Below are 26,786 nucleotides of genomic sequence, written 5' to 3' on the forward strand. Positions count from 1 at the left end.
GATCATCATCACCATGAACACCACCAGAAAGGCATAGCTTCTATGGGAGGGGCTCTGCATTATGCTTGAAAAATCTTTCGGTTTTGATTTTTTAATTTTTTAATTTCAAAAAAATTATTTCATGTATCACCGAAGCTCCGTCCGATTTAAATAGCAACAAAGATATTTACCATTTTGATTTTGGCTCCATCTCCACTACAGTCGGTGCTTGTGGTGAGGTTGCTTGCCACTTGACTTTATTCCTTCTTTGATGATACACTGTTAAGGTCTGGTGAATTGAATAGCTAAGCGTAAGAATTACAACAAGGTGATAAGAACTGTTACCAGGTCGCTTTGACAGTTACCATACTTGCAGACGCCATCTCAAATCACTAACATCATGACCTTCGAAGTCACACAACAAAAAAATGCGATCGTCTCAATGTTGTTGGGTGTTGATAGTATTGACATTCATTCTTTGCATGTCGTTAGAGGTTCAAGCTCAGGTACATCTTTATGTGTCCACCTTTGGAAGCGACAGCAATTCTGGAAATTCCACATCCTCACCTTTCGCTTCTCTCTCAAAAGCCGCATCAACCATAATCACTCTTAAAAACACAGTCTACACAACCAACACGACCTTTTTTGTGAACATCTTTCCAGGAACGTATTTCTTGAACTCGACCGTAGTCATTGCTCGACCCAATCGATTGAACGATCAATTTTCCCCAGTGATTTGGAGACCTATTCCAGGTAGCTCTCGTGGTGATGTAAAAATCAGAGGCTCTGTGAATTTGCCTCCATATTTATGGAAGCCAGTAACAGTGGGTGCAAACCCTTCCATTTACAACATACTTCCCTGAATGCAAGAGGAAACGTCCTGCAATGTAACTTGACACAAGCAGGAATTAAATCAAGTCAAATCATTGCATTCAAAAAGCATGGATATGTCTATGGATCTCCTAGCTCTGGAAATGAAATATTCTTTCGAGGATTTGCTCAAACCGTTGCTAGATATCCTAACAAACTCTCCACACAACCTGTCAATGATACAAGAGCGATCCTCGATCAATACATGAATGTAGGAAAATTGAATGGAACCAACCAATTCTATTTCAACAGTACTTTGTGTCCAAACAAAGATCGATGGCCACTTGAAAAGTATCCCTTTGCATTTGGATATTGGAGATATGATTGGGCAGAAGGCACTGAAAATCTTCAATCCATAACCAGTGATGGAAAGATTACGTTTGTAGCATCAGAAGTTCCTCCTTTTGGTTTGGCCAGCAAACAACGTTTCTTTTTAGTGAACTTTGTCAGTGAATTGGACATGCCAGGTGAATATGTGATTCAGAATGAGATGGTTTACTATTGGCCCCCTTCATCGATTCAAAACGAGGATGACGTGACCATTTCTTTAGCTGATCATTTATTCTCAATTTCTTCACATGGACAAGTTTTTGATTCTCTTGATATGGGTTGTACGAGAGGTTCTGCAATTTCCTCACTCAACAATAACTATATTACAGTGAACAATTCGATCATCTCAAACACTGGAAGTATTGGTGTCGCCTTAGAAGGATGTATTGGTTGCAAGATTTTGAACAGTGAAGCCTATTATGTTGGTCAAGGAGCATTTAAGCTCAATGGAGGAAACCGTGTCAATTTGCTACCTTCCAACTCGGTGGCGTTCAACAATATTATTCATAGTTTTTCTAGAATTGGTAAAACATATCGACCTGCTTTTTCAATTGCAGGTGTGGGTATTACAGTCACTCATAATGAAATATTTAATGCAGACCATGTTGCTATCCTGTTTGGAGGAAATGATCATGAACTGTCCTATAACAAGATCTACGACGTCTGCAAATCTACCGGTGATTCTGGAGCCATTTACAGGTAAGTAGCAAAACGAATTTCATGAAGAATTGATTCACAATCTCTCAAAGTGGACGTGATTGGACGGTTAGAGGCAATGTGATAAAACACAACTTTATTTTCAGAATTCGAGGACCAGGATTTTTAGGAACTACGGGAGTTTATTTAGACGGTAAGTGATTACAGATTAATCAACATGTTTATTGACATTGGCAACAGACATGTTTTCAAGTGCAGCTGTGATTGGAAATGTATTTTATGATTGCTATCGAGGTGTTATTGTCGGAGGTGGTCGTCACAATCAAGTATTCAATAATATTTTCATCAATAACACTATTGGAGTCATGGCAGATCCAAGAGGTTTGACTTGGGGAGATAAGGATTTAGAAAATCAAATGTGGAACAAGTTGTTTGCAATGCCTTTTAATAATACTCTGTGGTCGAGTAGATATCCAGAGTTGGCATCAATACTTGAAAGAAATCCATTTGAACCATTTGCTAATTTCATTCATTACAACTTATTCACTACTTCTCCTTCTGCAATGGATATTAGACAGCCCTATATTTCGTTATACAGTAATTACACGAACAACACCTTCAATGTACCGTTAACCTCGTTTGTGAACCCAACTGATTTAAATTTCAATCTCGTTCCTGGAAATGTCTATGAAGCAAATAAGGAGTTGTACAATTTTGCCAAGATTCCTTTCGACGAAATTGGAACTGTGAAAAAATCACGACCTCCTGCTCCGTTGCCTTCTCCATTGCCTTCTCCATCATCGCCAGTGGTAAAACCAAGCAGTTCACAAACTAAACCAAGAGCTTCCGTGTCAGGAGTCACACAGATTTCACCTTGGAATCCTGTGGCAATTCTTGTTTATATTTTATTATTAAGCAGTTTGGTTTTGGCATAATTAGAGTTTTCTATCAAAGCATCTTTATTGTAGCATAACATTGAAAGCATTAAAACATAAACAAGAAAACATTGATAACAAGAAAGAAGACCAAGTTGAATACCACGTGTTTCTCAGCAGCAGACACATGGCTTTGTGTTCTTGGGAGACTGTTTTCTGGGTTCCTTCTGTTTGAATCCTCTTGGTATTGAGTGTTTTGGCCTTTCATACCTACAATTGTTGGAATTTCCACACGATAGATATCGACTCCTTCATCTTGGCTTCCATCCCAATGTGAGGAAAAGGCAACCATAGTCAAATCCTTGTTCACACTCACATGAATTTCTAATGCACATAAGCAATATAAAATTAATAATATTGGTGTAAGCCAAGCTTGATCGTTCACAACTACTTACCATTGGAAACAGAATGGTGGTGAGCGACGGCATAAATGGGTTTTGAAACATTCAACGGAACCAAGAGTATCTTGTCATGCAACCATTGTCTTGTGCCACTTGCTGCAAAGGTTGAAATCACAACCCATCCAGGAACATTGTAACCTTTACCGCTCACACGCAAAGCAGTGGTTGATCCATCCGTACAAGTTGGAAAGAGAGTGGTTCTTTGTCCTCTTCTCAAATTCACCATAAACAATTCCTTAGAGATGGACAAAGTATCTACTGAAACATAAACATCCTCTCCCAAATCATTTAGAGCCAAGTCAGATGGAGCATCAATGGATCCTGCCTGATGAAGGGTCATTGGTTGAGTGAAATCTAAAGAGTAAGCAATGGTGTTGTTGCTCATGTAAAGGACACAATATTGTCCACTCGGACTCGTAGTAACAGCTTTTACACTCTTTCCTTCAGACGCATTCAAAAATCCAACGATTTGATCTTGAACCACATCATACGAAATGACTCCTAATGTATTTCCAATAGAGTCCTCAACCATGAAACACCAAAAACGAGCATCTCGTGAAGGACTTCCCTCCGAATGGGTCCATGCAGCATGAGCAGAAGGCCATCGTGTTCTAATACGAGTGGACAAATCAGTGACCTCTAAAGTAACTTCGCTCTCGATATTGAGTTGATGAATCTTCATTCCAACACCCTTGGAAGGTAAATAATACAAGAGATTGGGACGAGTGGGATGCCAGTGAGGCTCTGAATCAGGATGAACCACCACGAGGTCCTTCCAATACGAGTTCGAATCGGTTCGATACAAATGCCAAGTTCCATCGATCGCATTCATGAATTGGAGAGTATTATTCGAATTGAATAATTGTCTTTTGGAACCAAGAATACTCTTGATTTCAACATTGTCCATGTTTGGATCTGAGACTCTTAACACACAGGTTTGATGAGTGGGATCTTTGGATGGAGTGTTTTTCTGAGGTTGTTCCATGGATGGAACGAACAAATCTTGACCATTCATTTCCATTGCCTTCTTGAGTGTGAAATTGGAAGCATAAAAGTTTTGACAAGGAGAGTGAGCATTCTTGATAAAATCATCTTCCATGGAATCAAGACTTTGAATCACAGGCATTGGAGATCCATCTTCAAAATAATAGGGACCATCCCAATCATTTAAAGCTGGATCATAGGTAAAACCAATGCGTTCCATGCGTGGTAAAACACCACCCTGTACGGAATTGTATCGTGTAGAGATTCTTCTTCCACGCATGGCTCCTTCCAGAGTGGTAAATCTTCCTCGAATAAATACATTTCTTTCCAATAATACATCTTCAATGCCTTCAATAGTTCCAGTTAAAGCATTTTGAGGAGCTACAGCACAAAGCCAACTTCCTGGATAGGTACTGGTTCCAACCTTATTGTCAGCAATGAGAACCTTACTTGAACGAATGTTAAATCCTGTAGTACCAATGTTATGAGAATTGTAACTATTCAAACCATTGGAATGAATTTTGATCGCGTGTCGAATTCCAGGTTGATTGGGCTGAACAGGATCATGATCACCTCCAACACTGTTATGAGCAATGAGTACTTGATTGGCAGCCCATAAACGAACCGAATGTTGGGAAGCCTTATTGATTTGATTTCCCATAATCACAGAATTCATGAAATAACCCATCAAGGTGACAACTGGCATGTGATCATTTCCAGAAGACAATTCACCTTGAATATTATTCTCAACAATAAAGATTTCGTGAGGCCAGTAATAACTTGATAATGGTAGACTACCATGATCCATGTAATACTTCAAGGCAGATGCAACATCCACTTGAGATTCACTGGTAGAAGGAGTACTCAATATACAACGATATAGCAAAATACGTGAGCCAGTAGTGACGATACCAAACGAGTTGGTAATATTCAAATCCATGATGGTAATGTCATCAGGCCAATCTGCAACTGTGTTTCCTCCAGATAATCTGACATTTGACACTTGAGGTTTCAAACCTGTGGAGTAAGTACCAATCAACACCTGATCGTCAGTGGAAGCAATCTGTACATCTCCAAAAGTTTCACCTCTTCTTAACAAGACTCTTTTTCCATTGAATCGTGTGGGAAGTGTAGTCATACGCACGGATCCAGATGGACATCCATTAAAATTGGAACTTGTAGAAACACAAATAGTGTTATTAGCTGTCCAAACTGTACTTGGATTTTGAACCGTAATAGTGATTGGAGGTGCATGATACGTAACATTGGTTTTAGTAGTTACTGACATGGAAACAATAAAAGTACCAACTGTGTTAAACACATGCGCAGCAAATGGTCCTCCAGTTTGCATGTTTTTAGAAAGTCTTGAAATTCCCCAAATTCCAGAGTTTGGATCTCCAAAATTGAAAGAATACAACACATCTCTAAAAGAATCTTGTTGCATGCCAGTAGCAGTCTCACTCACTCGAGTTCCAGAGCCATCAAAGAAAACAGCTAATGGTGCAGGACCAGAGAGACGAGAACCTCTGAATGAAGGACTTACAGTCAAAGCATGTTGTTGAGCATGCATGAAGGTGAATGCATTCATACATGTCATGAACATGACCAACAGAGAAACAGAAAGGCAGAAATCAATGAGTTTCATCTTATCTGTCAGTATAAATATTGTGTTTTTTTTGAATGATAAGGACGCTAAAACTTGGTTTGCAGAGCTCGTATTTAAGACAAGTTGTCTGGTGAGAATACCATTTCCAAAAAGAACGTCTTCGCGAAAAGCGTTATACGAGAGAACTGTACCATTCACGGAGCCAAGACAATTCTCCATATGACCAAGGAGATCTGAGGTTATCTTCGTTAGATGTACGTAAAATGTACGAAGTTGATAGTTTGTGACACCAAGTGTGAAAGAACTGGTGAGTTCCAAATGAATGTTCAAGGCGTGCTCCGACTGTTGTAACGCGAGAGAGTGGGACAGGTAATTGTTGAGCTATTTCTATTGTTGATACGTGAGTTGCTGCTTCCAAAACAATTTGAGTTGTTTGCTGACTTGCAATTAAGGATGGAATTTCAAATTATCGTACGATAAGCGTCCACGTTCTTAGGGCTGTTCAAAATTTTGTTTGGATTAAATGCAATCCTTGCTACATCAAAGTTAACGCTTGCATCTAGCTCAATAACCTTTTGGCACATAATTGAAAAAGTAGTAATAATTAATTTCAAGAAAATCCATGGCAAAAACTGACTACAGAGTGCTGTATAATCATTTCGATCAAGTATTTAAGAATTTCTAGTTTTTCAATTTTGATTTTTAGTCCTGATATGCATACACATACACAATCGAATGAGTGGTATTTAAGCATTATAAATGTTCGTCCACCTCCATTTCATAATAAAATTCCTGGTCTTTTCCAACGTCATTAAACCATTTTGCAAACTTTTCCAAAATCATTTGATGATCAAAAGCCAATTGATATTCAACACCTTTGACAAGAGAACTCAAAGGATAAAAGCTTACTGATTCGGCATCGTCGTCAGCTTTCAAATTACGTAATGCATATGGACCTTCCAGTTTTACTGCATAAACAACTGAGACTGTGTGACGACGAGGATCTCGTTGTGGATTACCTATTTCCAAATATTCACCATTAAATATAATTTTTAAATTGTATTTAATTACAAACAATACATGAAAATATCAAACCAATTTTGATGAATAATAAAACATTAAATTTGCAAAACCTACCTGCAACTGTGATCAGTTGAAGATTCTTTCTACCCTCCTCGAGCGTCTTGCTTTCAGAAACTTTCAAATGTGTTTCTTCTTCCAATTCTCGTAATACTGCAATCTCGGGATCCTCACCATAGTCTACAAAACCACCAGGGAAAGCTAAACATGATTTGAAAGGATCTCTTGCTCTGGTGATGAGACAAATATGAAACGAGCCTTCATCATCAATGTTATGCGATTGATGAACACGTACGGGAACAATGGCATCTACGGTAAGGGATGGATTGCGATATGTTTTAGTGTTGCTTGAATGATGATGATCGGTCTGGGAATGCATTTGGCTAGAATTTGTTGTGGACATTTTTGTTTGGAATGAAAAATCTAATCTTCGTGCATGACTGAATACCACCAGCTTGCAGGGTGGAAGCTTTTAATTAAGGTCCTCAGCAGAGAGTAAAACGAAAGGCAAGAAGCATTATTATTACCCTAACTCATCATGATTTTCTGCTTTGAAAGGAAGAAACATTTAAAAAATGTTGCAACCAAACATCAAGGAAGACTTTTTTGACTCTGATTTGGATGATCCGTTCTTCTCGGAACAAGCCAAGGAAAAGTATTTAAATAACAGCAACACTTCTGATCAAAATACCAATGATCAAATTAATATATCAACACAGATGGAACCTGTTCAATGGTCAATCCCAGATTCCGAATCGGGAGCGTATTTAAATACATTGGAAGCTCGATTGCAACAGTTAAAGAACGGTAGAACATTCGGAAAGAGTAGATTCTTTGGACACTCATTGAATCCCTCGTCATTGAGTAAAAAGTCGGGAAACCGGGTCATTGGTGCAACCAATAACATGGCGTTAAGCGAAAGTAGTAACTGCAAATGCAATGAAGTTTTTGGGGAAGAGGATGAAGAGCAAAATCAGGACAACAGTGAAGTAGTTGGAGGAAAGCCTTTATTGGCCAATTCTGAAGGAGGCTATTTAGAGGACGCTCTCATCGAAAGTTACGAAGGAGAGCAAGAATTTGTGGATTTACAGTTACAGGAAATGGAGCATGCAGAATGGACAATTGAATACTCGGTCAATGAGGAAAATTCTCAAGGCCTTAGCAATAATACGAAAAGATTTTATGATTTAACTACAGGAGAGTTGATTTTGGGCGACAACTCGACTGAAAAAGGAGAGGTGCAAGAATTGCAAAATAACGAAGAGAGTGACGAAGAGGAGGAAGTTGAAGAAGATGGGGAGGACGATATTTATGACGCCATGGAAGGAATGGAGTTGAAAGACGAAGACGAACTTAACGACGAAGAAGATGACCATTTTATCACATCATCAGCAGAAAACTCCTTTTCCAGCTCACAAACACCGAAAAGTAAGACGCCTTTACAAAACGAAGATGACTGGGAGGCTGACTTTCCTGAAGAAAATTAACATGTACGGTATTTACCTTCAACCACCTCACTATTTAAACAACAAGATTGTAACCGTACTTTCATTAATTTTATGTTTCTTCCTGTGCAGTTTTAACTTGTGACACTTTCTGTTGTGGTACGAATTCGGTATTTTAACCAAAACAAACGTTTAAGCCTTGACCTCGTTTCTAGCAGAGTGAAGTTCCGAATGACATTGGCTGAAGACTAATTCTGCAACATGACACTGCTTTTGATATGGTTGAACAGATCCTTACAACAACAACCTTTTCTGCTGGACAGACATTTTGACATACGGCCTTCCATTGCTTCATAGTTTCAATGAGCATTATTCAGGCTAACCTCATACAAAGAAGGAGATGCGTTACTGAAATACGAGAAAACTTGTTTTTCACAAACGACTCTTCAACGAACAGGCACAGATGCAGGTCATTTTCACTCTGTCACAACTGCACTAAAACGCTTTCACACTCAATCTCTCTCCTTAAATTTGAGAGACAAACCACTCTCTGATCGAAACGCTCTTTGATTCTCTCGCTTGTTCTCTCACCCTCAATAACTGTCTCAACTAACTGACTCTCCGTTTATCTCCAAATACACCACTTGTCACGAGTCAAGACTACAAAAAACTCGCGCACAACTCGACTACACTGAACACAAAAAAAAACCGAGTCTCAACACAAGGGTACTACACTCGAGAGCCAAACAAACCTTCCTTCCATACAACTCTTTAGCCTACAATTCTTTCCACACATAACATCCTCCAATAACATGCCTTCTCAACACATTCAAGAATTAGCAAGAATTCGTTCGGATATGAATGATTTAAGAGCTCAAGTCGCTTCCTCACAACGAAGTACTAACAATACTGTGGGCACGACTCCAAACAGTCCAAGACAAGCAGCTCTCAATCGAATGAACAATGATTTGAGAGCCTTGCGGGGATGCGTAGCTGCCACTGTAGCAAGAAGTCAACACGAATCCATGCAATTGGCTAGCGTTGATGTTGCATCTGCTCAAATGATCAATCAATTGAGAACTATGTAATGAATCTCAAAAAGCAGTGAGATATCTCGTCTCTCGTATTGGAAAGCCTCTGCTGAGAGTTGTAACAACAATAGAATTCTATTCATCAGATCTAATACTCGATAGAAACCTGTAAATAGAGAAAATTGAATCAACAACATCCATCTAAGAGTGAAATATATATCAAGCATATTTCACAACCTAAGTTGTACATCAATAACATTTGCGAAAAATAAAAATACTTCAAATACTTGCTCTCTTGTGAAGGATGGTTATTTGAAAATCACTACTCTTTGACTTCCAGTGTCACATACAAATAATTCTCCAGTTCTTTGATTCATGCAAGCAGAACTTGGCTTATTAAGTTGGTCGTAACATTTGATAAAAACTCCATTTTGTGAAAATACTTGAATACGATTGTTTAGACAGTCGACCACAAGGAAATTGTTGGTTACCTTGTCACACATGACAGACACTGGGAAAAAGAATTCACCTAGTGTGTGGCTTTTCTTTTCTCCCATTTGTTTGATAACAACCCAGTCGTTTTCTGCGTTTCTGCTCATAATGGATACCTTTTGAGCTATGAATGCCTCAGAAACGATCAAGTCTCCATTCAATGTGAACGCAATACTTGTTGGATGATTCACATTAATTTTTCTAATAAAATCTCCTGAACTTGAGCGAAATATGTGAATACAATGTAACAAGGTGTCACAAACAAAGACTTGATTTTCCGTCCTGGTTTGTGAATTCACCAAAATAGCCACTCCTGTGACACCATGTATTGGTTCTGTTTGCCAAATAGGGTTGCAGTTGGAACTTGTCTCTGAGCAGTGACGAAATAATGCTCTCAAATCATATTTGTGAACTCGTGTGTCATCAACTGGTAAAACAAGAGCATCGTTTCCACGCCCATTGTAATCCTCCTCAATACAGAAATAATTCGGTGCAAACGGTAACAATGATTGGAACTCTAACGTTTTCAAGTCATAAACACGTATGGCACATACATCAAAATCACAAATCAAAATACAATGGTGATTGTTTGAAATTTTGATCTCGAGAGGACTGTATAACTTTTCAATTGTGTTTATGAGATTGAATTGTAAGGAGAATGCCTCAAGTCGTTGATTCATCAATTTGTGCTTTAAACGTCCAATTCCTATATTATTGTTTTCGATTAACTTGCTGGCTTCCGATGATCGTAGTTCTCCACACTTGTTCATTACAAAATCAATTAAAAGTACTTTCACTGGATTTGAATCATGTTCTAGAGCCGATGATAACTCGATACTAATTTTTCTCTTTTTAATTTCATCGTGATGCCTCGTCAAGTCATCATCACTTGTTGCATCAAGATTCTTGGATTCACTTTCATCACACAAGACTCTTTTCATTTTTTTCTGTTTTCAAACTTGGTTTACCCATCCATCAACACATCAACCACTCGTTCTATACCCATAGATTTCACAATTTTCACAATCTTGTTACTTGATTCATTCTTGACGGTTAACTCGTTGAAAAGCTGAGAGTTGCTGTTCTCGAATAAAGAACTCAATTTCTTTGAAACGACCTGTAAGGTTTTTCTTTGTGTTAATACCACTTCGTCTCCCTCAATATATTCCACAAAATATTCAAATGTCCAAATGAATGGAATGTGAACAATTGATTGTGGTGTTAAGTAATTCAATGTAAGTGTTTCACCTGTAAAAATGTCCTTACAGTCAATATGACACTTTTTAAACCATCTGCTATAAGTTTTTCTCACTACTTGACATGGTCGATCGTTACAGACAATATACGGAATTTTACGTTGCCGTATGAAAATATCGTCATAGGGATAAGTTAAATCTCCACGTTCTTCAGCATATTTCAACCGCAAGGTAGGATGCAAGTAATAATAGGCCCTTGTGTTTGAGTTTAATGCTGCTGTAATAATTTCATCTCGTTTTTTCAACTCTCGAGAAATAAATTGAATGGCTGCTCCATTTTGTGTGACTGCTGTCAATGCCAATTCATAGGTATTTTTCAATTCATGACTCAAAAATTGAAGAGCCATTCCATTTTGTTCAAGAGCGGTGATTTGTACCATTCTATTTTTCATTCGACATGTTTTGTGAACAAGTTCGAGTAGTAAACCGTTTTGTCTCACTACTTGCAGTGCAAGATCAGCATTGGATCGTAGTGAAGATGCCATGGATTTGTAATCATTTAGGCAAATTTTCAAAGCAATACTCGCAATCTCGACATCGAGCTTGAATTCAGTACCCAAAAAACTATAGAGTGACAAACACTGATTTTCGGAAGATGTCATACATCGCATTACAATTTCTCTGTCTTTAACGAGCGTTAAATGAGAAGGTATTCTTTGAACAGCTGTAAAGACAATGTCATAATCGGAATGAAATTCTGTTGGAATTTCAAGAAAACTCGATGGCTTGTTTTTGACGAGATCCCAATAGTAGTATTTTCGGAGAACTTGGGTTGCTTCTCTTTGAAAGGATTGTTTTAAAAATTTAATTAATTCATGATGAGAGGGTGCGGATTCGGTTTCTTCGTGAAGAAGGCTCTCCAACAAAACAACTCTTGCGCCATGATCTGCTGTTGGTGCGATACATGTCATTTTTGCAGTTCTTCAATTGAGTCAAATTATTTGGTGTGGTGGATTGCCGCTCGAATGCCACTTGTCAAATTTCTAGCCGTTACGTTTTTTAAAAATTTAAATTCTAAAAAAACTCGTCACTCATGGAATTCATCAGAGCTCTCAAGAAGCGTAAAGCCAATCCTCCAAGCACCACCGATGAAGGTTCCACCACCACCACCTCTGACAATACTTCATCCAATGGTTCCTTCTTTTATAATCTCTTCTTTGGATCTCCATCAAAATCCAACAAATCCGCGAGTAATATTGCTTGTACCTCTTCCAAAAAACGAACACAAGACCATGGTCAACAAGATTATTATCATTCTTCCTCCTCCGAAGATGAAGAAGAGAATAAAGAAAATCAACAACAACAACATTCCACAACAAAAAAGAAGAAACGAACCACCTCGAAATATCCACACTTGAAAAAACAACGAGATGAAATCAAAAAGATGAAAGACTCCATTCAATCTTTGGGTTCTAGTGATGCATCAAAGAACTTATCCAACGCTACTCTTGGCTGCTCCATGACTTCAAAAGAAAATCTATCATCACTCCATTCCACAACAACAACAACAACACCTCAATCAAGAGGAAAGAAAAAGTCTCTACTTGGACATTTATTCTCATTCACATCAGCAAACGATGCTGAATCTCCTCAACCCATTCAAAAAGAACCTTTGAATTCTCCCACGTGTGTTGGTGGAACAACTTTTGTGAGTAAAATTTCAGAAATGACCAAACAAGATTTGGATCGAATGAAAGGTGTCTATCGATCTCCACTTTATACCAATACACCACCAAAACCAAACAGGAATGTCATGTCTCCCCTCATCACTCAATCCTCCAATTCATTATTATTTAATGAAAATAATCACTCAATGATTCGAGAATTAGTCTCTCCTTCAAGTATATTGATAGCCTCGAACATGATGATTCCTCCAACCATTCAGACACATTCCAAAACTCTTGATTCTCGAAGAAAATCCACTCCCAATGAGAGTCTGTATGACACGAATCCTTTGATCAATGGAATGATGACGACAAACACCTCAAATTCTCATTCTCGATCGAGTATGGAAAGTATTCCTCCAATATTGAGTAGTAGTAGTACTCAACACTCATTATCACGTGAGCAATCTTCAAGTTCTGGATTTTCTACTCATAGCTTAGGTACACTTTCATCATCTCATAGTTCAGGAACAACTCCCTGTAGTAATGGTAGTAGACCTTTATCCATTCATTATGGAAATTGTCCTTCATTAACAAGTACTCAACAATTATTGGAGAATGTACCTCAATTTCCCTATGTGTTTAATCTCATCTTATTTAGAGGTTCTAAAATTAAGAATAGTGGAAATGGATTCAAGGATCACTCCAATGTCTATGCTGTTGTTGAAGTTGGAAATCACAAAAAGACTTCAAGTGTTATTAAGAATTCATCAAATCCTGTTTGGAATGAACAATTTCAGTTAATGTTCTCGAGTCCAGTGGATCCATTTGATCAAAATATTTCAACTGGTATGAATCGTTCGGTGGTGAGCATTCGATTGTATGATCATGACGATATCTTTGAACATGAATTTTTAGGAAAAGTTGAAATTCCATTGCATGATTTAATTGTACAGTGTGGGCATGATACGGGAAAGTTTAATGGAAATGGACAATTAATTATGAAACGTTCATCAACCATTAAGGAAGTTGTGAAATTGCAAAATGTGGAATGTGGACAAATTGAAATTCAATATCGAGTAGAACATCACGTGAAAAAGACTTTACACAACGTTGACGTTGTTAAATATAACTTCTTTTAAGTAAGATAGTTAATATGCATCTACAAATAAGGTCAATAGTATTTTCATTGAGTAAGGTCAACAGGCCACTGACTTTCAACAACATAAAACCAACTCTCTCAATTATTACAACTTGTGTATCCCTAAAATTGACAAAATGGATAAAAATCAATAGTGTCTCCATCACACAATTGAAGCACCTCAGGAGTGTCTTCTCCAAGAATGGTTCGCTCTCCAATTTGAAACACATGCCTTATTCCATGGGACAGATATCCCAATTTTACTTCCTCCTTTGAAGGAAATCCCAATCTTTGACAATAAGCATCCATCATTTTGTGCATGGGAGTTGTTTTACTCATCATAAAGTAAACATCGTTGGCAACCTTTTTGAATTATTCGATAATTAATAGACCAACAAATAATAAAATACCTACATTACACCTCACAAGAATACACATCTTTGACGTTAATTCAACATTGGGATCTGGATCAGAGTAAGCATATATAAAACCTGAGCCATCGATACCAGCTTCCTGTAAAGTATTATTTAAATTTAAACCTTTTCCACCAAACCCAAAAACTCGAAATCCATCCACAACTTTACAAAAAAGTCGAATCTTTTGTATCTTATCATCTCTGCTCAAGACAAAACCAATATAGTAGCATCCTATTCTTCCATTCAGTTTGTTTTCAACGATTTTAGAATACATACTTCATCTTTGATTCTCACTGAAACGCAATCGGAAGTTGAAAGGTCGTTGTATGTGTTGGGCTGAAATTTGGAGTTCTGCAAAGGCTCGCTAGCTCCTTGCTGTATCATTTGTTTTTTAGTTGAAAATGAGAATTCTTGTTGAAAAGGGCCAATTATTGGATTCTCACACGGCGTGTTTCTTTTTTTTCGGTTGTAAAACGAATTTATTTGTAACTTTGAATTAAGGCTCTAATGTTTTGAGGAAAACAGCATTAGGTCATGTTCAAGAGTTTCAGAATGTCAAGGCTACTACTACATATTTCGACACATGCAGATGGAACCATCGTTACTTTTTCCTTTCCGTTTGTTTTTAGAGCCCAAGCAACACAATAACGAAACATTCGTGTTGCAGATGTTTTGAACATCATTCTATCCAATCAATTTCTTTCATTTTGATGGCTGAAATAATCCCTTTTGTCATTTTCAAAACGTTCCTCCGCTCGCACAATATGAAAACGTTGTGGTTTTCGTAACCTTTCATAATCTTGAGTGAATTTACAAGGCTACACGTTCATTGCCTCTGCCAAAACCATCGAGACACATTGGTAACGCGATTTCTCTTGCACCACAAACTACGCCATAAGAAAACTGCCAGCGAAAAAATTCGACTCAAAAAGGCAAAAATTTTTTGACAACGAAATGCAGAAACTCCGGGATTGGTTCAGAATCTTGTAAAGTTTTATTCAGTAGTGCTGACGTTCGTTCATTAAAAGTGAACCTCCTCCTGATTATGACCACACCTATTGTACCAAAGCCAGTTACTAAAGTTTCGAAAGCAATTCTCTTCAGCCTTTCGTTATTCAAGGATTGGTTGATTGTTGATGATAATACTCACATTCACCGTCATTACACCGTTCAACAAGTTTCTCGTTACACGATAAAAATCCATCTTTTGTACTGATCACTTGGTATCTAAGTTACATCAAAGTTGTTCCACGTTGTTGCTGTGTAATCGTAGTTTAGGTGTGTGATTTAAAATACTCGACCTCATCTTTTGGTGAAGGCATTTTTTTTGGAGTGAAAATTAATGTCAACTTGAAAAATTAAATTACAACAAAAAGCAAAAACTCTTGTTCTTTAATTTAATAACAGCATCTCCTTGGAGCTTAACTGAGAGAAATTGAGATCAGTATTATCAATAATATTATTAATTATTTTCAATTTGTTTTCTGTGCTCGGTGGACCTCCTCGCTTTTGTTTTATGCGAGTGAAGCTAGCTTATCGACAAGTAATTGTTGTATTTTGTTGTGTGTTTGAATGTTGGTTTGATTGGTTTCATGTTGTGAAGGTTGAGATGATAATGTGTTCGGATTGTCAAGGTTATGTTGGATTGTGGAGAAATTATGAGAAGATTGTGGATAATAGGATTGATGATTTTGAAATAAATGTTCACATCCTCCATATTGAATAGGGATATTCTGATAGCTCATTGAATTGGATTGGTTTGGTTGTATCAGATCTTCATAAATTCTTTCGAAAGATGGTGTGATGTTCTTGGTGAATCAAAAGAGCCGGGATTAATGCTACTGAAACCGGTAGATGACGGTGATTGCACATTGAAAGAAGATAATGGAGAGGAACACCATGTGTGGTGATTTTGATTTGAAAGTCCATATGATTGACCTTCAAAAAAGTTGTTGTTAGATGTGGTTTGGTTTGTGGACGGTGATAAAAAGTTTCAATTTGATGACATTTTTTGTGATTTAGAGTGTATTGAGGATTGAATTCAATTGTTTTATTGTACAAACTCGAATTCTTTGTCAAACTTGAACGATGTCCACACTTGATTAGTTTCCACATTACATGTGAGAGAAATGTATACAATTTTCATCTTGTGTTTCGTAATCTTCTTTCCGAATTTACGTGTAAGACGTGAGTGAGTAATTTCCAACTCAGACCAATGCTTGCATTTGTCTAAAGGAGGAACACTGTCAGTAAATCTGAATTGAATGCACTTCTGTCTCTTCTTTAGGCCATTCCACAAAATGTCTTGATACCATTGGTAATATTTAGCGTTTGTTCCCCTCAGAGCAAGATAAAACACGTTTGGGTTGCAACATCCAACCGTTTCATGGCTGATGGAGTTTGAACATCTCATCTGTAGATGTTGATAAATAATATTTCTTGCACATTTGGCGAACTGTTCCCATATAATTCCATAAATTTGTTTCTTCTCATCTGGTACTTCTTTAAAGGAATTATATTTTGGTACAAATTCAAACAGTCCTTTCTCTAAAGTGAATTGATATTCCTTATGAGTGTCTTCAGCAGCTTCATCTGTGGTTCTTGATTTTCGTTTTTTGCTCTGTTGGGAAATATTGTCATCATCACATTTGGTGTTTGGTGTTATCGTACATTGTGTCTCATCAACAATACCAGAGAAGCTGCTTGTGCTAGACAACAGACAGCAAGGTGGAAATGATATAGTTTCGTCTGTGAAGATCCATTCCTGAACAAGTTAAGCAAACACATTGTAACAAATTTGAAACATACTGTAGAGGTAGTCATTACTGGTGATGATGGGTGAGAAGGGTTCATTTCGATGCTTGATGATGAAGGAATCTTGTGAAATATGTTACTGCTGAATACTGGACAAACATAATACTTACATTGTTCGTACTCTGGTTCGTTGTGGATTGGCTATCCAATGCTGGTGATTCATTGGCCTTGATAATTGAGATCAATACAAGGTGAACGATATTCACTAGTACTTACGTGATTAGTATTTGTTTCGCAACTCGAATCACAATCAGAAACACCAAGCTGAGGTAAAGATTAGTGTAGGTGTTGAAATTGTTGTTTGATGATGTTGTTGTTGTGGTAATAATCAATTACTTACACAGTATAGAGGCACAGTGCCCTCTTCAATGACCACTAATTCAGCTTCCATGTTGTGTGTGTTGTTGGTGCATAGCAAGACAAGCCAACAGAGCGGGTTGCTGGATGGATTTGGTCGCCAACTCCTGTCGCTGGGCTCTCTATTGACAGAACAGTGAACTTGGAAGCTTCAATTTCAAGATTTTTCTTTGCCAGCGTTAAGCCGGTTCTCTACAGAAACTTTTTTTTTTTCGAGGGACATAAATCGTGTCCCTGAAGCCCGGAGTTCACTTTCGCTGGCCAGTCTTGCTATGTTTTTTTGTGTGAGAAGCAGAAAACAACACCACAGACCAATCACTCCATTTTTTTTGACTCCGGGACTTACTAAAACGAGCCGAATTTTTTCTTCGTCAGTTTTTGCACTTTACGCTCAGGCGTAGTTTGCACTACAACTTACCACGGTCGCTTGGGCCAGCTCGCGGCCAAGAAAATGATGATTTGGCTCACAGCAAATTACAACAAAAAAAAATATAAAATGTCTCTGGTGCCGCATTTTTGTGTGGCCCTTTTTCATCATCGAAACAAAACAACACACGTAGGTTTGACAAGACAATCAACATTGAACTCTTGACGTAAACATCAATATACGTATCAATTTTATGTTAGAAGATTACAGCACACAATAACGTAAGTTTTACAATAGCAACATTTTGGCTGAATCATTATGACGATTCTAATCAAACAACTCCAATCTACAGCAACAACCAATATGTACGAGATTGTCATAGATGAAGGCGATGCAATGATGTTCGATGCTCCAAACAACAACAACAACAACAATGAAGCCGATCCCATCACAACACAAATCCAACAACAACGCAGAGAAGAAACTAGCTCTTACGATTTCAAAGATATCATCATTGAGCATGGTTTACCACGAATTGAACCTCTGAACTACAGTTACTTTGACCTTTGTGAAGAAGAACAAGATTACGTCGCAAGATCTTTCCAACTTTTTGCCAAGTGTGCCCGAGTCAAGATTAACAGAATGCTGAAGTTGGGAGGTATTCATCGAAGAACCTCCATTAGTTGTGGCTGTATTGAAACAGAAACCTTTCAACTGATGTTTCAAAATATGAAGGGAGCAACGTTTTTCCACTCTGACAGAATGATCTATAGGCATGGAATTAAGTACAAAGTTCCCTGTGTTGGATATCGTTTTAAAGATACCTTACCAGTTCTGGATTTATTTGAGAATTGGGGAAGACAAGTTGTCAAGAGTTGCATTTCACAGGAAGACAATTCTGTGGTCACAACTGAATACCTATTGCAAGTTAAGAATATTTCTTTTATACTTGAAACAGAGTCAAGTGAAGTGTTCATGCATATGTCATACGATACCAAGATCAAATACGACGATGATGATGAATTTAGTTTCTTCTAAAATTGAAATAAATTATTTTATTACGAGTTGTCTCAAATTAACACCAATCAATCCCATGATTGGCCCAATTCACAACAACAATTGTCGCAAGATTACATTGATCAACCCATATTCTGGCCTTCATACTCATGGCCTTCGACATTCATTCCTACACCATCACCATTATTGATGACCAACAACATTACAACATCCGAATCTCAAAGACAACAATCACCAACAATCACCAACAATCATGCATCATCATCATCATTAAACGAATCAGTGAGCGAACCAGTTTCAAATTTTCCAATACATTCTTCTTCATCAAAGGAGTTCAAATGGAAGCAACGATTAATAAATCAGTACAATTCTTCTCCCCCAATAACGTCTATTGTTGGGAAAGTTTGTTCCAACGACCGAATATGCTTAGAAGAGACCTCTTCTCAGCTAAAAGCAAGATATTTCCTTGATGTCAAACAACATCTTGGCTTAACTCATATCACTGATGATATTGTTACCAATTCTTTCAATTACAAATGCACTGACTATTTTGGTGATGCAAATTATGGAACCAAGACGAAGCGAAAAGAAAACTGCTACAACGATTAGGAGGTCACGATATTATTTGCAAAATGGATCAATTTAAAGATATTTATGAATTTCTTGGGATGTTATGGAGGGAAGGATTGCTGAACGAAGATCGTATGAAAGAGGAAGGTTTGTTGGATAGTATGGATTATAGTATGTCAAAACAACAAGAATCATGCAACGAACAAACCTTCTTCTCAAAAGAAAGTAATACGATGTCTCAAATTAAGAACCACCAAACAGAGAACCATAAAAAGCGTAACAGAAATGACAACGATAACCAAAACAAGAAAAAAACTAGTGCAAGACATTTCAAATTGAAAGAAAATACTTTAAAGCAAGTTCTTGTTAAAAACCGAAAAGTGATTTCTAATAAGGCCGTGGACGAACTTCGAACAGAAGGACATGTCAAAAATTTAACACCCTCACCTACCTTATTGCATGCACAATCAACGACAGACTTAATCTGCACTGACATATTTAATGTAAAGGTTAAAGAATTAGATGGAGATCGAAAAATCATTTATCACTCAATTCTCCCCACTGTATGTTGTTATGTGTTGCAGCACAAGAAGTGGATTGGTTTTATGAAGAAAAAGCAGATACAACTTTGTAAAGAGGATCAAATCGATAACAAGGATTTAATTGTTGCATTGAACCTTGATTATGCTGCCAATTCAAAACTGACTACTTTGACCATTACTGTGATCAATAGCAAATGCTTCGGAACAGGTCAATCTCGAGCTATATGCGTTCCACTTGCAATTTGGTCTGGAGATGAGAGTGAATTCATTCATGTGGCAGATCATTTCCGAAAGGAAATTGAGATTATTCGGAAGCACGGAATAACAATCGAATCGAATCATTGCTCCATTGATGTGTTTTTAACGATGGATTTGAAAGCGTTAGGTGTGGTCTGTCCTGGAGTGAAACAAGGATCGTGGTGCCCATACTGCGACACATGTAGTCCAATATGTTGCAAAAACCACAAACCCAGAACAGAGGATTCATTGGGCTGTATTCTTGGACTACCTGCATGCAATATTATTATTTGCGTCCTTCATGCAAAGGAACGACTGTGTGAAAATGTTTTGAGAATAACATTGAGTGGTGTTAAGGAGAAAGACAAGTTTTGGGATGCTGTTATTAAAATCAAGGGACTTGAAGGCTTACAGAAAGTTGAAGACGAAGAATGGAATGATGTTCGTATGTTTCTTCATGGAAACACATGCAACATTCTTCTGAACAATGTTGGAGTGATGTCTCCGTTTTTCGAGAAGGAACAAACACAAATGTTGTGGGACGCATTGAAATGCTTGTTGAATAATATTGACAAGAATGCATCGGATCAAGTCATTTCGGAATCATTATCGTTGTTTTGGAATATTTATGTTGCTGCTGCTCAAGGATTCCAAGGTAAATGTTGGTATGCTCATATCTTAGCGAAACATTTTTTAGCTCTCAAGCGAAGAGTCAGAAATGTAAAGCAATTTGAAACTCAAGCATTCGAAAGCAATCATCTTGAAGAGAAGGAATCAATAGAAGGAGCATCAAGCAAAGGTGGTGGCACTCCCTATTCCTATTATGATTATATTTTGTCCAATACTAGAGACTATCTTGAACATTTTTCATCAAACGGAATCAAAGTTCGGTCAGCTCTCGGAGACAATGTTGATGATAACAAGGATTTATTGATGGAGACATTTTGTAAGAAACCAATACCTACCGGTGTTCGTTCTACCATTAAACTTGGCCAAAAAGGAAAGCTATTGGCTCAGGTTTTGTTCCGAAAGTTGAGAATACTTTTTCTTTCCACTGTTCTTCCAAACACGTTCATGCTTTGCCAGCCAAAGAGATTCAAGGAAAAGAGAAAGCAGGAAATTGCTTCCGATTACACTGTGAAGGTGAACGATGATGAATCTATTCTTCAACAACTTTGTTATCGAGAGGAAGACACAACTGTATTTGAAAATCATAGCTGTTCGGACCAATGTGTGACCGTACCTAAAGACTACCAACACTACACCATTTCAACCTTGAATCGGGTTGTTGTGCCTGAAGGAAGTAATTTGAATCAATATTTGGAAGACGAAACAGAGAGAACAGAAGGCATGTTGATACCTGTTGCAAAGGCCAAGAGAGTTGAACCTGCACATGCTCTGGCTCGACGAAGAAAGCAAAGAAATACACGAAGAACGATGTGTGGGATCGAAAAATTGGTCGTGTGCTGTTGTTCACAGAAAAAATAAGCTCTCAAATTTTTTTCGATCCGGCAGTGTTTTCTGATTGGTTGGAGAGCGTAGCCATCATTTTCTTTGGCGTAAGTTGTAGTATACTGTAAAACCAAAAACCGTTATGGTGCTTGTGCACAAAAACAATGTCTCACACTCATCATCACGCTGGTATTGTTGATTCCAATACATCTCCTTCCACTGACTATTACAACGTGGATGTAGAAAATCATCATCCTGCCAACCGTCAAAAAGAGACTCCATGGACCAAGTTTAAGAAGTATTGGAAGAAGTTTTCAAGTAAAACCATCGGAAATAGAAGACTCAAGATGTGTATCTATTCCATTCTGAAGGTATGCAAGTCAATTTAACATTCATGTACAAACGTCAACGATACTATTGACACACACATTCTCTCCTTCGAACACACAAAAAACAGTTCTTCTCCATTACCTATGTCCAAGCTAATAACATCTTTGGAGGTGAAGCTTTGCATCTCTCCGAAAGAGAAAAGCAATTAAGTCTTTCTTTTAAAATTATTTCCTACATGTTCATGGCAGTTTTGATTTTACTGTTCATTGAAAGATATTTTCGAGAATTAATTTCCATTGTAAGAAAGAAACCTCTCCAAACGTGGATCAATTGGATGGAGTCTCTCATTTACTTGATCTATTTCATCTTTTCGATTATGACTGCCATTACACATATTGTGTTCATTGTAAGAGAATATAATCATGAGGTTGAAGAACGAGAGAAGAATCCAGAAGAATTTGCAAAGAGAAAGGCCACTTTGGAACAAGTATTGAGTGTTGAAATTATTGAAGTATTGATTCATTTCTATATTATTGTGGATAAGGGAACTCACTTTTTACATGCTGGACATTCTGTGTCGATTTATTTGGAGAAGGCTCAACATATTCCCAAGCATGCACATTATGGACACGATCATGGCCATCTTCCACACGGTGAGGATGGACACGATCATCCTCACAATTCCAGTCAAGAGAGGTTAAATCATTATGAACATTCCAAGCAAGAAAGTGAAAGTGATGAAGAATATGATGACTATATTGGAAGAACGAAATCTCAAACCAAGAACAGAAGACATACGAGTGCAGCAGTTACCTCTCGTTCTTCGGATGCCTTTGACAGACTTTAATGTTTTTCAATTGAAATTAAATTTGAATTTGGCATTATTAAAAATTATTTAATCAAAAAAAATAGCTTCATACATTCTCTTTCACATTATCCTCTGCAATAGTTGTGGATCGTTTGATGATGATGAATACATATTTTGAAACGGTTGAAGAGGACGAAAATTCTCATACCATAGATAAAATTCATAGTGTTCCGAAGAATGATGAAACGCCTCTTGGAATTATCATAGATAACGGAAGTTATCGGTGTAGGGCAGGATGGTCCTCCGAAGAGAATCCAATGATCAGCTTCCGTCCTCTCTGTGCTAAATTAAAGGCTAACGAAGTGAAGAATCTTGATTTCGTTTCTGATGACGATAAATTAGTATTACAAAATGGCGGATATCTTGTTGGAAATGATTTGCATCCATTTGATTATTTACGATACGGTGCAAAATCACCTTTTGATAATGATATTGTTACAAATTTTGATTATTTCGAACAAGTGATGGATTATGTATTTTATAAGCTAGGATTGGCATCGTCAAAGAACGTTTCATTAACGGAAGTGCCATTGGTGTTTACCGAACCAATTTTAAATCCTGGGTTTTCTCGTCAATCCACACTTGAAATATTATTTGAAAGCTATGGAATACCATCTATTAATCTTTCAATTGATGCTTTGCTGAGTTTAAAGCAAACTCTTTCTGAAAACAATATTGCTATGGATTGCATTAATTCATTTGTCATTAGGTCTGGGTTTCATTCCACTCATATCATTCCTATTGTAGATGGTGTCACTCAATGGAATTCTTGTAAGAGACTAAACATTGGAGGTTTTCATGCAACCGATCTGATGTTAAAAACAATGCAATTGAAATATCCAAGTACAGAACCTACCAAATATTTCATCCCTATATATGATGCTCTTGGAATTCCTTCACTTTCTGTTGCCAAGGCAGAATTTCTGAAGGAAAAGTATTGCTATCTTTCTCAAGATTACATTCAAGAACTGCAGTTGATGGCAGAAAATCAAGAATATTATGATGGTCACACTGTTCGAGTTTTCAATAATAAGCAACAATACGACTCTTTCATGACAGCAAGAGATTCTCTCTCTACTAACGCTTCAGACACTTCTTCAAACAACTCTTCAGAGCCGCAAATACCTGAATTCAAAACTTTGAGTGCTTGTGAAAAGTGGCTTGCTGAAAAACGAAACGAACTACAACAACTTCACTTTAAACTGCAAAAGATGCAATTCACTCTTTCGTCCCAGACAAAGGATCATACTCTAAAAAGTAAGAGATCAGCTGCTTCAGTACAACGCCAAAAATCAAAAATTGCTGCTGAAATTCACGACGCCGAAGATGAAACATTTGAAGATTGGAGCTTGTACGATGGATTACAAAAAACTAAAAAGAAGAAGAAAAAGAAAAAGTCATCAACAAAAGAGGATGTTGTTGACTCGAAACTAGTTAAAAAAGTTTCAGGACAAGTAGATGACTTGAAAAAATTAATTCAGCAAACAGAACTGAAATATTTTGGAGAAAAGAAAACAGATTACATACAAGATCATTTTGTAAAACAATACAAAAGAAATACATCTGATCCTTTGGACAATACAGGAATAAGGTTGACCGTAGAAAGAATCAGAATACCAGAAATAATATTCCAACCACACATGGCCAACAAGGATCAAATTGGAGTCTCAGAAATCATTGAAAACACTCTTCAAGAATTCAATGCTACGCAACGCGAAGCCATGATTCAAAATATATTCATTTGTGGAGGGAATACTTTATTTAAGGGATTTAATGAACGAATAGAAAGCGAGGTTAGAAAAGTTTCTCCTGTTGAATCAGAAATTAGAATCATTCATGAAAGCAACTTTGATACATCTGCATGGAAAGGTGGTCGCTCATTACTTATCGATAGCTCAGAAAATGATTCCTATTGGATGAAATTGAGCGATTATCAGGAACAAGGTGCTGAGAGAATTTCTCTCAAACAGCACACATTCTCCAACATTGCATAAATTACTCGTCACCGTCGCGATATTGACCAATTTTGATCTTCTTTTGTTGGATTTTTCGTTTCTCTGTCACAACTTGTTTAAACTTTCGCTGATTGCTCATTGCTTCCATTTTCTCTTTGGCTTCTTTCAGTTTTTGAATTAAATCTTCTTCATGTTTCTTTGCCCGAGATTCCTTTCCGACTTGTCGGTATTTTTTCAAAGTTCTGCCTTCACATTCTTTAAAGAACTCTGGATCGAGAACTGAAGACCCTTCAACTTTGCAATGCTTCTTCTTTTCTTTCTTTTCATCCTGGTCACTACAAGATGAGTCGCTGCTACTGTCACTATCTTTAGATGTTTTCTCTGCTTCGTTCTGCTTCGATTTTTTCGCGTTCTTTGTTTTTTTATCTTCGTCATCGGAAGAATCTGAGGATGTTGAATCACTATCGGAAGATGATGAGCTTTTTCTCTTCTTTTCTTTAATTGAGATTAATTTTTCATTATATGCATTCTCCCACCAATAATTAGGCTTTTTTTCTTTATCAGCACCAATACCCATTCCACTTTCGTGAAACTTTTTCGTGGCGGTTACATGAGACTTGATACCTTCCCCTTTTCTTCCCAATCCTTCACCGGTTTTAAAGCCATATTTTCCAAGGATTTTCAATCCAAATCCCGATAGAGAAGAAAATTTGGTGGCATAATGAGGAGTTGATGGCGTGATAGAGTCGTCCTCTTGATGATTCGACATTTTTTTATTTGCTTCAAATTTTTATGTGAATTTGTTCATCTTATTAACGCAACATCATCACGTTTAAATAGGTTGGTTCTGTTACGAACCTTCTGAAGATCGAACTCATACTAGCACGAGCTATTGGTGACCAATACGACTAAAACATGTCAAGTCGTTCACCTATAAATCATGATCTTGTACATTGCATACACAGTCACATACAATTCACCAGTCGTCTCATCAATGCATAAGCTAAAGGGCTCATTGAACAGAGTATCATCTCCAAATCGTTTTACAAACTCCTTGTTCTCATTAATCACATAAATGCAGTGTTGAAATTGGTCTGCAACGAGAACATGATTTGACATTCGATCAAATGTAATCCCAAGAGGACTTTTTGTTGTGAACGGTAGAGAAAGAATAGAACATTGATATTCATCCTTACTATTTTTCTTAATGACATGAATGAAATTTTCATAGTCAGTGACAATCATTTCTTGTAAATGATTGAAAATAATACCTGATGGTCGATCAATAGGACTACCTAACAAGTTTTCGTCAATACGTAAAATTCTCTCTCCAGTTACTGCGTTTAAAACATCTATTCTCTTTCCGGTATAATCACAAACGTATATCCGTCGTTGTAAGGCATGTAAATTTTCGGCAAACTCCTCTCGAATTGCTATTCCAAAAGGATAACCAAATCCTTCGCAACACCAAATGGGTTTACAATGATCACATTCTTCACAATTTTCATTAACCAAACTCCATTTGAACAAACGTGCGAGATCATATTTGAGCACCATCCCATTTTCACAACTGAGCAACAATGCATCATTCATTCCATTGTAATTTTTCTCTATTTCTAAACAATTAGGCAGTGAGCTCAAGTCAAATCTACCAATAAATTTTTTAGTTACCAAATCCACAAATCTAATTCTGTTCATCATGGTAATGATAATAATACAATTTACACTTGTTGAAACTCGTACATCGACTGGTCTTTCATCATCAGTAAAATCTACAAGCTCATGGACCAGTTCAAATTTCAAAGAAAAGGCTTTCCGAGTAGGTGATCTCATATGAAGTTTGAACTTTTGAAATAATTCATTATATTCTTGCAAGTCATAATGACTATTTTGTTGATGATGAATTGGAGAATTTGTAGTGATGATTTGTAAATCTATGATTGGATGTAATGAGATATTTTCAATGTTGCTTGGTTGAGCGCTCATCATGTAAATCATTTTTTTGTTGAGTTTTCGTTCGTTTCATCATCTTCTCAAGCCCAACAATTAA

General features: G+C 37.2%; 16 protein-coding genes across 16 annotated transcripts; 8 read left to right on the forward strand and 8 right to left on the reverse strand.

Moving 5' to 3' along the window:
- Positions 1-407: 407 nt before the first annotated feature.
- C9374_002252 (uncharacterized protein) lies at positions 408-2,771 on the forward strand (the record flags this gene model as incomplete). Its single annotated transcript, XM_044691650.1, has 4 exons — positions 408-732; positions 795-1,878; positions 1,983-2,029; positions 2,077-2,771. 4 exons carry the CDS (start codon positions 408-410, stop codon positions 2,769-2,771), a joined length of 2,151 nt encoding a protein of 716 aa, XP_044550500.1.
- Positions 2,772-2,820: 49 nt separating this feature from the next.
- C9374_002253 (uncharacterized protein) lies at positions 2,821-5,981 on the reverse strand (the record flags this gene model as incomplete). Its single annotated transcript, XM_044691651.1, has 2 exons — positions 2,821-3,095; positions 3,167-5,981. The coding sequence occupies 2 exons, from the start codon at positions 5,979-5,981 to the stop codon at positions 2,821-2,823; spliced, it is 3,090 nt and encodes a 1,029-aa protein (XP_044550501.1).
- A 534-nt stretch (positions 5,982-6,515) lies between these two features.
- On the reverse strand, positions 6,516-7,245 carry C9374_002254 (uncharacterized protein; the record flags this gene model as incomplete). The annotated part of the gene is made up of 2 exons (XM_044691652.1): positions 6,516-6,781; positions 6,900-7,245. The coding sequence occupies 2 exons, from the start codon at positions 7,243-7,245 to the stop codon at positions 6,516-6,518; spliced, it is 612 nt and encodes a 203-aa protein (XP_044550502.1).
- A 172-nt stretch (positions 7,246-7,417) lies between these two features.
- Positions 7,418-8,329, forward strand: C9374_002255 (uncharacterized protein; the record flags this gene model as incomplete). The annotated part of the gene is made up of 1 exon (XM_044691653.1): positions 7,418-8,329. The coding sequence occupies one exon, from the start codon at positions 7,418-7,420 to the stop codon at positions 8,327-8,329; it is 912 nt and encodes a 303-aa protein (XP_044550503.1).
- A 770-nt stretch (positions 8,330-9,099) lies between these two features.
- On the forward strand, positions 9,100-9,375 carry C9374_002256 (uncharacterized protein; the record flags this gene model as incomplete). Its single annotated transcript, XM_044691654.1, has 1 exon — positions 9,100-9,375. One exon carries the CDS (start codon positions 9,100-9,102, stop codon positions 9,373-9,375), a length of 276 nt encoding a protein of 91 aa, XP_044550504.1.
- A 251-nt stretch (positions 9,376-9,626) lies between these two features.
- Positions 9,627-10,751, reverse strand: C9374_002257 (uncharacterized protein; the record flags this gene model as incomplete). Its single annotated transcript, XM_044691655.1, has 1 exon — positions 9,627-10,751. The coding sequence occupies one exon, from the start codon at positions 10,749-10,751 to the stop codon at positions 9,627-9,629; it is 1,125 nt and encodes a 374-aa protein (XP_044550505.1).
- Positions 10,752-10,774: 23 nt separating this feature from the next.
- On the reverse strand, positions 10,775-11,977 carry C9374_002258 (uncharacterized protein; the record flags this gene model as incomplete). Its single annotated transcript, XM_044691656.1, has 1 exon — positions 10,775-11,977. The coding sequence occupies one exon, from the start codon at positions 11,975-11,977 to the stop codon at positions 10,775-10,777; it is 1,203 nt and encodes a 400-aa protein (XP_044550506.1).
- A 122-nt stretch (positions 11,978-12,099) lies between these two features.
- On the forward strand, positions 12,100-13,812 carry C9374_002259 (uncharacterized protein; the record flags this gene model as incomplete). Its single annotated transcript, XM_044691657.1, has 1 exon — positions 12,100-13,812. The coding sequence occupies one exon, from the start codon at positions 12,100-12,102 to the stop codon at positions 13,810-13,812; it is 1,713 nt and encodes a 570-aa protein (XP_044550507.1).
- A 122-nt stretch (positions 13,813-13,934) lies between these two features.
- C9374_002260 (uncharacterized protein) lies at positions 13,935-14,501 on the reverse strand (the record flags this gene model as incomplete). The annotated part of the gene is made up of 2 exons (XM_044691659.1): positions 13,935-14,174; positions 14,226-14,501. The coding sequence occupies 2 exons, from the start codon at positions 14,499-14,501 to the stop codon at positions 13,935-13,937; spliced, it is 516 nt and encodes a 171-aa protein (XP_044550508.1).
- Positions 14,502-16,277: 1,776 nt separating this feature from the next.
- Positions 16,278-17,432, reverse strand: C9374_002261 (uncharacterized protein; the record flags this gene model as incomplete). Its single annotated transcript, XM_044691660.1, has 5 exons — positions 16,278-16,991; positions 17,036-17,104; positions 17,152-17,208; positions 17,258-17,305; positions 17,382-17,432. The coding sequence occupies 5 exons, from the start codon at positions 17,430-17,432 to the stop codon at positions 16,278-16,280; spliced, it is 939 nt and encodes a 312-aa protein (XP_044550509.1).
- A 696-nt stretch (positions 17,433-18,128) lies between these two features.
- C9374_002262 (uncharacterized protein) lies at positions 18,129-18,803 on the forward strand (the record flags this gene model as incomplete). Its single annotated transcript, XM_044691661.1, has 1 exon — positions 18,129-18,803. One exon carries the CDS (start codon positions 18,129-18,131, stop codon positions 18,801-18,803), a length of 675 nt encoding a protein of 224 aa, XP_044550510.1.
- Positions 18,804-19,414: 611 nt separating this feature from the next.
- On the forward strand, positions 19,415-21,619 carry C9374_002263 (uncharacterized protein; the record flags this gene model as incomplete). Its single annotated transcript, XM_044691662.1, has 1 exon — positions 19,415-21,619. The coding sequence occupies one exon, from the start codon at positions 19,415-19,417 to the stop codon at positions 21,617-21,619; it is 2,205 nt and encodes a 734-aa protein (XP_044550511.1).
- A 128-nt stretch (positions 21,620-21,747) lies between these two features.
- Positions 21,748-22,760, forward strand: C9374_002264 (uncharacterized protein; the record flags this gene model as incomplete). The annotated part of the gene is made up of 2 exons (XM_044691663.1): positions 21,748-21,954; positions 22,041-22,760. 2 exons carry the CDS (start codon positions 21,748-21,750, stop codon positions 22,758-22,760), a joined length of 927 nt encoding a protein of 308 aa, XP_044550512.1.
- A 122-nt stretch (positions 22,761-22,882) lies between these two features.
- On the forward strand, positions 22,883-24,775 carry C9374_002265 (uncharacterized protein; the record flags this gene model as incomplete). The annotated part of the gene is made up of 1 exon (XM_044691664.1): positions 22,883-24,775. The coding sequence occupies one exon, from the start codon at positions 22,883-22,885 to the stop codon at positions 24,773-24,775; it is 1,893 nt and encodes a 630-aa protein (XP_044550513.1).
- A 1-nt stretch (position 24,776) lies between these two features.
- C9374_002266 (uncharacterized protein) lies at positions 24,777-25,505 on the reverse strand (the record flags this gene model as incomplete). Its single annotated transcript, XM_044691665.1, has 1 exon — positions 24,777-25,505. One exon carries the CDS (start codon positions 25,503-25,505, stop codon positions 24,777-24,779), a length of 729 nt encoding a protein of 242 aa, XP_044550514.1.
- A 158-nt stretch (positions 25,506-25,663) lies between these two features.
- On the reverse strand, positions 25,664-26,734 carry C9374_002267 (uncharacterized protein; the record flags this gene model as incomplete). The annotated part of the gene is made up of 1 exon (XM_044691666.1): positions 25,664-26,734. One exon carries the CDS (start codon positions 26,732-26,734, stop codon positions 25,664-25,666), a length of 1,071 nt encoding a protein of 356 aa, XP_044550515.1.
- Between the last annotated feature and the right edge of the window lie 52 nt (positions 26,735-26,786).

This window comes from Naegleria lovaniensis (assembly GCF_003324165.1).
Source record: "Naegleria lovaniensis strain ATCC 30569 chromosome Unknown tig015, whole genome shotgun sequence".
Taxonomy (NCBI): Eukaryota; Heterolobosea; class Eutetramitea; order Acrasida; family Naegleriidae; genus Naegleria; species Naegleria lovaniensis.